The sequence below is a fragment of the Epinephelus moara genome, chromosome 3, assembly GCF_006386435.1.
Source record: "Epinephelus moara isolate mb chromosome 3, YSFRI_EMoa_1.0, whole genome shotgun sequence".
Classification (NCBI taxonomy): domain Eukaryota; kingdom Metazoa; phylum Chordata; class Actinopteri; order Perciformes; family Serranidae; genus Epinephelus; species Epinephelus moara.
In genome coordinates this window covers 11,871,609-11,881,564 of record NC_065508.1, presented here as the reverse complement: position 1 = coordinate 11,881,564, position 9,956 = coordinate 11,871,609, and the positions used below count along the sequence as shown (strand labels likewise).

Here is a 9,956-nt window from a genome sequence, read left to right as displayed (position 1 = left end):
TAGAAAGTGGCCTAAGATTAGAATACTCAAGAAGAGTAAAAGTAACTCAGTTTTGTACTTTAGTACGTGCATGCTGCAACTGGTCAGCAGAGGGACACATGGTAACTGAAATTACAGTAATTGAAATCAGTGGACCAAGTCTAGTTTAGCCCTGAAATTAATGCACTAATTATAATTACTGTAAAACACAAGTGTCATGATATGAAATTCATGCATATTTTTTGATGTTCCTAAAATTTAAAACTCGCATTTCCTCGTGTTGGGCAACAATTTGTGGACTGTGAAAACTAGATGTTTTTTAATTATTTTGGCAAAATTGCTCTCGACCACTTGTAAAATTTTCTCTTACGTAAGAGAAGAGCAAAAATAAGAAAACAAGAAGAACAAATCGTGGATACAAACAAAAATAATAGAAAATATGTTTATATATCGTTGCGTTATATAGATTCATCTTTTTTTAACATGAAATCTTAATCTGTGAAGTAACTGCAACACTTAAAGTAATTAGAGAACAATATTTCTTTCTGAAGAATTATATGTAACAGGATGTGAAGTAAAAAATTAAGATTAGATTAAATGTACTTGGTTACTTTCCACTACTTGTAAGCCTGAGGCTTTTACTTTATGTGTCTATCATAATTGTTTTAAAAGTCAGTCTAAAGTCAAAGAGAATTACTTTGTGAAATAGCAAGACAATAAAAAGGCATTTCAGCCATATGCAGATGGACCTAATCTGAAGGTAGCATAATCATGATGCAATCTGCAGCCTGTGTAAATCTGATAAAGATTGATCTTGATTCAATTTTCAGTCAACTGCAATAGTTTGTGTGTCTATATAACCCCTTAATGTCTTTGATTTTTACTGAAATATTCAGTCCCATGATGCCATGTTTTTTTATGGCCACAATCCAACACACAATTGGAAATATTGCAGAAATTTCCTGCACCGCTTCATACACATTTCCCCAAAATTCAGCTTCACGTGTTTGGTATGTTTGGAAACTTTGAGACCTTAACTAATTAAGATTAAGTTTTGTGGATCTGGACAACCCTAAGACAGATCAGTAGGACTGCAAGAGATTAATTGTCATCCATACCTTGACTTTTTGCAGTTTGTATTCACCTGATAAATTATGATGATGTTTCACAGGTTGATTATTATAAACTGAGCTGTGTGAAGCTCCCCAGTGGTGTCTAAGTGTCAGTATAGAAAGACGAGACACAGATGTGATTGAGGTACATGTCACTCATATTGTGAATCTCTCTGTTTCTTTGCTCATTCTCTTTATTCATCGTCTTGAACATAGGCAGTCATGGAAATCACAGTAACAGCAAGACTGGTGATCGTGTTGATGTAGAAGACAATGACGATGATGAGGATGATGATGCCATCAATGGTGGAGATGAAGAAGAGCAAAAACTCTGAGGTGTTTTCACCATTCTGCAGCCAACCTCGGCAGCTGAGGCCTCTCTGTCACACTGATTCAGCTTTTTTCTCTCAATTCTGTCATTCCTATTCTCTGTCTTTCTTACATCTTTCCTTTCTTTTGTGATATTTCTTTAAAAAATGCAAAAGTGCTGTGAACAACTGACACCAGTAAGCACCTGAAGTCCAGCCCGGGATCCTGCTTTGACTAGCCGGACCAACGGAGCCGGGGAGATGAAGGGTGGGGGAGAGGAAGAAGAGAAGGAGGGATGGAAGTGCAGGAGGAGGGAGAGGAAGAAGAGGAGGAGATAAGGAGGTGTGATGGAAGTGCTCCCTTCTCAGTGCTGGATCCTCCTGATGGACTGAATCTGGGGAGTCTGGGAGTGAGAGCCGAACTCACGGTAACACTTGTACTCTCCTCCGCGACAGTCACACTCCATGATGTACTGGTGGCCACGGTAGCCAGGGTACTGGTAGCACACAAAGCTGCAGGAATATACAAGAATACACTTATTAAATGCACACACTCAGTTAAGAATAGCCGAAGGAGCCCAAAACTGACATTGTGTATTATTAAATGTAGCTGTTGCTCAGGATCAGCTGAAGGTGTGTAAAGCTTCACATTAAACATTATGATGATGGACTTACGCTCCACTCTGAATGTGCATGGATCCAACCTCGTTGTTCATCCAGCCCATGGCCTGCAGAGAGGGGTAGTCATCACACAGCTCGAACTGACGACCGGTCATGTTCTCCATCTCGAAGATGGTCATGCGGGATTCCTTATGGTTCTGTACATAGGGGGAGAAAAGGAGGTTTAGCGCAATTTGAGATGAAGCTCAGCCTGAAGTGGACTAAGGGCTGTTACTGTGTTGTTCGTTAAACCTACAGCACAGCAGATGGGCCTGAAGGAGATCATCCTCTCAATGCGGTAGGAGTTGCTGCCACTGTAGGCCTCGAAGCGAGGGTAGTCTCCCTTCTCCAGGACAAACTGCTGGCCGCAGAAGCTGGAGTGCTCGTAGCCCACCCAGCTGCAAGCAAACAGCGAGAATATAAAAATCAGCACACTTTCAAAATCTTTAAAAATAAGTTGCACCATTTCAGTTTGTAAATCAGCAGTGAGGAAAAGCTCTCTGGGTACATACGCGCCACACTCGACCTTCAGGGAGCGGATGTTCTCCATCCCACACTCCATGATGTTCTGGCAGCAGGCGGTGAACTCCATACGCCTGCCCTGGAAGTACTCCTGATCGTACACGGTGATCTGTACAACACAGAAGACAACACAAAAAGGATAAATGGGGGTTGAGTAAGCCCAAATGCATCAGAATCTCTTGCTGCTGTGGTGTTAAGTGTGTGCATCATGCTTACCTTCCAGGGGCCCATGGGCATGGGAGTTGTCTGAGCCATTTTGTCTTGTTTTTCAGTACTACCTGTAAGGAAACAGACAGTCAGACTGGCTGATGGAAGAAAACACTAGAAACACAAACCTGTATAATAAATAACCACCCATTCCTTGTCCCGTCTGCTGTGCCACGTGGCATTTTAGCTTTCTCTAACTGTTTCTTTACTGTTTACTGCATTGCAAAATTAAGTCCCAGGTTTCTCACATGCAATTAAAACATAAGCCTGTAACCTCAAGCCTCCAATTTCCTCTCCTTGATTTGTTTTTAAATGGCTCCCATATCTCCAGTAAAGGTAATAAACTTCTTACTTTGCCTTCACTGCAGCCAATTAAGACTCCCTGCTGCTAGTTAATATAGTGCATTAGAGACCCTTACTACATCATGTCCATAGATTGGGAAACTGTATTGTATTGTTAACTGGTTTGACCTACCCAAACTGGTGAACTGTGTGGCGCAGGGTTCCACTGAACGGTCTGCAGAGACGGTGTGTATGGGGGTATATATACACACACAGGCGACAGGGGCCGGGGGGGAGGCACGCCTGGACTCATGTCAGCACTTTGCTTTGGACTCCATTGTTTTGTTGTGTGAGCACAGAGGGGTTAACACACAGACACACAGTGATTCATGCAAACACAAAGAGGGCACGCGTCTATACTGCGCAACCTCTGTGGTAAATCTATATGTTGGGGGTGTAAGCTGGGAACCTTTTCCAACAGTGTGTAGATCTATTATCAAATAGTGAAACTGCAGTTCAGTTGTAAAGCACTTTATGTTTTGAACTCTATCTTGTTTTTTTAGCAATCACTTACACTCACAGCATGTTTTAAAGCAATATTGTGATTTATTAAATGGAAAAAATGACACTTGTAAACTCTTTACAGTCTTTTATCGTTATATTAATGTATAAAAAGATAAATTCTCCAAAAGCCAATTTTCACACTACAACAGATTCACATGACGTTTGCTGCAAAAAGTCCAAATAAAGGCATAGGCAGCAGAGGTGTGGACTCGGGTCACATGACTTGGACTCGAGCCACAAATCATGACTTGGACTCAAGTCACAAATTTGATGACTTTAGACTCGACTTGACAAAATTAAAAAAGACTTGAAACTCAACTTGGACTTTAAAGGTCCGGACACACCAAGCTGATGGTCAGCTGTTGGTCCAAGTTCGGCCGTTGAGCATCTGTTGCCCTAGCCTTTGCAGTACGTCCAGCACTGTTGGCCCTTCGTTGGCTCTGCTGTGTTTTTTTTTTAGCAGATTCAGCATATTGAATCGGCGTTGGCACTGGCGCTGGCGTCGGCACTGGCAGAGTTTGTCGGTAAATGGAATCACTCTGATTGGCAGTTCAACTCAGTGTGCGAGAAAAGAAACGTGAGTGAGGAAAGTAAACAAACAGCTAAAGTCAAGAGGGAGTAAGTCTGAAACAAACTAGTTACGAAAGGTACGATTATTTTTCTTTAGTCACTGAGCTCTTCAGCAGAAAGGTTGCTTGATGGTTTGTGTTATTGTTCACTGGAACACAGTGAATATGCCTTGCTGTTTCTACACTGGATTGTGTTGTTAGTGCGCTAACTAGCATCAAGACATTCTTCTAGTTTCCCTTTTTGAATGATGATTACAGACTACTGCCATCTGCTGGTAAGGAGAGTCATTTCCTTTCACGCAGGTGCAGAATGTGCGTGCTGGTTGGCCGTCGGCTCTAGTCTTTGTGGTTTGTTCATGTGCAACTTTTTGACTAAGACACAGACAACGTGAGGCGAAGCAACAGTCGCGCTTTCATTACTGCTAGTTCTTTGAAGTCAGTTTAGTGTGTCAGGGCCTTTACGCCAACAACCTATGTCTTCACTTGCACTTGAGCCTTTTGATTTGAAAGTACTTTTCCAAGTATTTTGAGTACCATTAATCAATTAGTTTCCCTTCATTTCTTGATCCACACTACACTACTTATTTTCAGCAAGTTGATACTTAATTTCCCAGTTGATCCACTTTGTCTGAACCCATTCGACAGTATCTAATTAAGTTGTAGGAGAGAACCATGAAGAGTTAATGTTACGTTACTGAGCGCCAGCTGGGAAAACGTCTACCAAAGATGATTTTGTTCATGTTCAAAAACAAGGCGGCAGTCAACAAAAACTGAATTACAGTATGCAAAATGTGCAGGATGAAAATTACAAACAGAGACACAAAAACTTTCAGTCAAGTTTTTTGATGATTTTTCAAAATTCAATATATTGTTACCCTGTTGTTGAAATGGCATTACATTCAGTGAGGAGCGTATTATAAAATGTTTAAGACTCAAAACTTGGGACTTGTTAGTCTTGAATTGGGACTTGAATGCAAAAACTTGAGACTTGTTACTTGCAAAACAAGTCCCACCTCTGAGACCAAACTAATCAATCTCTAGCCAGTTAAATTATTGGTTAATTCCATGTATTCAGCCAATCACATGCTTGGTACTCAATAACTTGGACACGAGATGCAGTCAGGAATTATACAAATCATCAGTCTGTAATAAAAATATTTGAACTTTTCCTCAGTCCTTATTGTTTAGTACGGAGTTGTGGCAGAATATTTTGTTTTCTTTAATCTGTTTTTTTATTGTATGATAGTGCAGAGTGAGTTTTGCTCAGCACCCACAACTCTGATTGACTTCCATAGTCCCTGCTCATTAATACACGTGCAGCATGTGCATCAGACATCTTAATTTTTCTTTGTCAAGACTCAGATCAATTATTTGTCTCCACCCTGTGTTGACTCATTTGAAAATGCATTTCAGCGATAATCTAATTTCCTGAAACTTGAACACCAAGTTTCATGAGGGCTGGAAAACCTGGATCAATGACATTAACACAGGATTTGAAATTGGAAGATGTTGGCTGTGTTAGAAATTTAGTCAGGCTGTTTTGCTGATCATAAAAAAATGCAGCAATCCATGGTGTGGCGGAAGCAGATCGAGTTTGTTGTTGTCAAAAGTCAGCAGATTTTAAGCTAAAATGGCACCATGAGAGTCTGATGGAGGCTTGGAGATACAATCTTTTATCAGAAACCAGCCAGTCCAAACCCATCTGGCAGAGGACATGACACTGTGGTTTTTAAATGTCAGTTGTGAATGAACATACCTGTTGCTATTTTTGGAAAAACCTGTCCAAGTGAATAAATCAACAATGAAGGTTAACAGGGGGCAATGGCACCGAATGAAAGGCCTCATTGGCAGGAGTGGCAGCGCTTTGGCATCGACTGATGAGCCGTAATTGGAAGTTTCACTTTCAGGTAGCAGCGTGAATGGATTATTATCACACAGGGAAAACACTGTAGTTGTATAAAAGGAAAGGGAGCCAAAGTCGAGCTGTTCATTACATCGATTGATCTGCATCATGGCGTCCTATTCCTCCCATCAAGCAAAGCACGCAAGCATCTTTTGTTGAAGCCGTTTCAAAGCATGTTTTACAACTTATTTAATTTATTCCAAACATCTGAATCAAAAGGTGTTTTTACAGTATTTTACAGTGTTCCTCATTGTGTCATTAAATTAGGAAAGCACAGTGAATAAAACAGAGAGAGCAGCTGGTAGGTGCACCCTCCTCTCTCCTCTAGCGGCACTGAACAATAAACATTTAGGAATGGCTTACTGAGGTCAGCACATTGCCCAGACTCTCTGTCTGTGCGTGTGTGTGTGTCCCCGTGTAATTCCCTGATTGTATCTACAACAGAGAGAGAGATACATGTGGACACATAACAAATAGTATCACAAAAAATAAATATTATTGTGAGCACATCCCTGATCAAAGCTGATTTCTTTATATCACACTGCGAGACAGGATATGCCTATATGTTTTTGTGTGTATGTGTGAGTGTACGTGTGTGTGTGTGTGTGTGCGTGTGTGTGTGTGTGTGTGTGTGTGCATGTGTGTTTCTGCTGATGATAGCAGCAGCAGCTCAGACGTGACAAAGGGACACGCAAACTCAGCAGGCCGATGTGAAGAGCCCACAGTGACCATATAGCCGACTCTCAGTGTGCACATACACATCCACACAACAAAACCTCACTTTCTTCTATACATGTTTAACAGACCACACTGCAGCACATGCAGTGTTACTCTCTCTCACGCACACACAATAACCAGCCACACAAGCCTGCAAATTTAATACTAAATTACAAAGAAACAAGCTGAAACTTACAAATGTGTCTTTATATACGTTTGTAAAAAGCTTTCCTTAAATTGTCTTTTTCCGAGCAGGGCTTTTGTGAAATTGAAAACTGAATATCTGAGCTTTGGTCAACATATGGACTAAAACAACAACCTTGTCTTAATTTAGTGAAATTGCATACATTGGGTCAGGGTCACCTATCAAAATAGATACAATATAGTGACAACAATCATTCTTATTTCCTTGTCAGCTACCCAGAAAAAGACAAATCAAAGTCAATATTAGAAGCAGGTTTTGCAGTGAATGCTGACTGCCTCTAGGGTGCAACATCTCCACATAAACCCTGAGCTACCAGGTCTACAAGGATAATTAATTGGGAAATTGTGTCACTCTTAATGACCTCTCAAGCTTGCAGGGGTCAATCGGTGCAGAGCCACGTGTGAACATTGATGTAACTGAAAAACGGACGGCTCATGGACCTGAAATCAGTCTGAATATTCAGTGCCTTTAGGGGCTTTGTTGTTGTGGCTGCTTACTGCGCTTACAGTTGGTTTGGCACTGTTATCACCACACACAACGCCACTGCAGAGCTGTGATGGATAGTCATGTGTGACTGAGATCTGAGTGAGTCATGCAAAGACTTTACATGCATCAGTAGAGAGTGAAAGAGAAACAGGAATAGGATTAAAACCTCACAGAGTTGTTTCCATTCTGGTCTCTCCTCGGCTTCCATAACTGGGTTACAGTGAGCTGATGCTGCCTGTTTGTAGGGCCAACATGCCTGTATGGGATTTTTTTTTCTACAATGCAGCAGTTACTGTTTCCAGGATGAGACAACAGCTGTAAATGTGAAGTCTGAAGAAAATGCAGTTAATTAGAGAAATATATGAGACTGCAGGTCTTAGACTTAACATGTTTTTGGTGGATTTTTAGGGGTCTATGTACAAAACAAGCAGTGATGGAAGAAATATTAAAATCCTTAGTAAGTAAAAGTAGCAAGAATACAGTATAAAAACAATGCATGTGACACTTCAAGTATCAAATTCTACATAACGGCTCTTCTCAGTGTTACTGGATCATTATTCCAATTGCATTTAGATGTAAGCTGGTACTTTAGCGTTGTCAGGGGTGAAAGAACTAGGCTACTCAGATTCTTAGTTAAAGGTCCAGTGTGTAGTCCAGAACGGACAGGAAAAGACACTTCATTGGCATTGTCAGAAAAACACTGACTTTTTTCATGTTAAACTGCTTTATTCAGTGTTTTTACCAGTTAAAATCCCAGGGTCTGTTTATTTTGGAGAGGTAGAGATTTCTGTGGATAATTTGGCTCACGGTAAAAACCTCCTGAGCGTCAGGATCAGGAACAAGGTGAGCACCCATTAACAGATGCTGAGGTAGCAGTCCGTCTGTAATGGACTGAACTGCATTGGAGAGACACTGATTTGTACCGTGAAGCTTCTTTATTCAGTGTTTTTTACTGGTTTTAATCTCCTGGTCTGTTCAAGAGGAGGAGACTTCTGTGGATAATTCAGTTTCAACTATAAACCTCCTGAACAATGAATACTAAGGCCCAGGCCACACTGCATACATGAGCAGCACATGTGCGTTGCGGAACTTGTTTTTTTTTTTCCCAGCACCTTTGTTAACAGGTTAGAGCTGCCACACTGTCCGCGTGAGCAATGCTGCTCAGACGCGGTGCAGCTGCGCTGCTCAGCTGTGGCACATCTAAAGATTTGGAGGCCTACTGATTTGTTTCACATGATGCTTGGTTCTCAGCAAAAATAGATAGTGGAAATGGTCCTTTGATAATCTTATTGACATTATACCACCTTTCACTACAGTTTCAGTGTCTAGATCACTCACAGACATGTGCGTGAAAGTGTACACCTTTGTTTTACTCAACTGTTCCTGTTTTGATTTCAAAATAAAAGCGCTCTGACAATGTTTCTATGGACAGAATCCCTTTATTTGTTAACATGAGCCTTTTTATTGTGAAATATTGCCGTGACCATGTTGCTGATAATGCAGTGGCTTGCATGGCTCCATGAATGAGTGGAGCACCACCTTTAATCATGGAAATACAATAGATACAGCAGCAGGCAGCTCTGCAGCAGCAACAACACTGAATGTGTGAACATTGCATCACATACTGCTCATGCATACAGTGTGGCCCGGGCCTAACGGAATTCTTACCCAGAAAAGTTTCAGCTCGTTGCAATCCCCAATTCTCACCACTAGATGCCCTTACTCTTACACACGGCTCCTTTAAATAGACGTACCAATAATAACATTGTCAAAGTACTCCAAGTTATGGTGTGGCATTCAAATGGACCAGAAGAATGTGTGAGCCTCTAGTAGAGGTGGTGACATTTGCAACTCACTGCTTTGCACAGAGCCAAAGTGGTTGTGTTCTTTAGTTCATAATGTGATTATAGTGCAGGAGCTGTGGCACTTTGACACTGGCAACGCCCACCCATAAATCCTTTATCCAATAGATTTGAAATTCCATTCAAGTAATTATCCAATGACAGTTTTACTCCTGTAAGTTGACTATATGTTTGCCTAGGCTACTTCGTCCCTTTTGACTGATTGATTGTCCATTTGAAGACAGACTGCAGATCAGTCAGTGTGCTGCAGTTTTCTGTCCTCTAATTGAGATGTGCTGTTTCAAGATCACAGTGACTGACAAAGTCTTTGTTGGTTTAAATGTAGGACTAATGGATATGTTTAACTTAGATATCTTCCCTCAAAGGGAATAGAACAAGCATGCTGCAAATATCCCGGGTGTTGTGAATTTATCAGTTTCTTTCATCTGGATTATTGCGCGCAATTGTCGGTTATCGCGCAGATTGCGCGCAGACGCACCAGCCGCTTTGAGTCAGCCGCTCAGACGCCCCCCTCCCCTCCTTGACAGCAACGGCCATCTGCCGCCTCTTTTTCAGTTTCAAACCCAGCAGATTATTTACC

The 9,956-nt window shown here is 41.3% G+C and overlaps 1 protein-coding gene across 1 annotated transcript; it reads right to left on the bottom strand.

The window, feature by feature from the left end:
- Window positions 1-1,267: 1,267 nt before the first annotated feature.
- LOC126388302 (beta-crystallin A1-like) lies at window positions 1,268-3,336 on the bottom strand. Its single transcript, XM_050041347.1, has 6 exons — window positions 3,264-3,336; window positions 2,798-2,859; window positions 2,572-2,690; window positions 2,316-2,457; window positions 2,075-2,217; window positions 1,268-1,912 (listed from the first exon to the last, which is right to left on the bottom strand). Exons 2-6 carry the CDS (start codon window positions 2,834-2,836, stop codon window positions 1,765-1,767), a joined length of 591 nt encoding a protein of 196 aa, XP_049897304.1. The 5' UTR covers window positions 2,837-2,859; window positions 3,264-3,336; the 3' UTR covers window positions 1,268-1,764.
- Window positions 3,337-9,956: the final 6,620 nt, after the last annotated feature.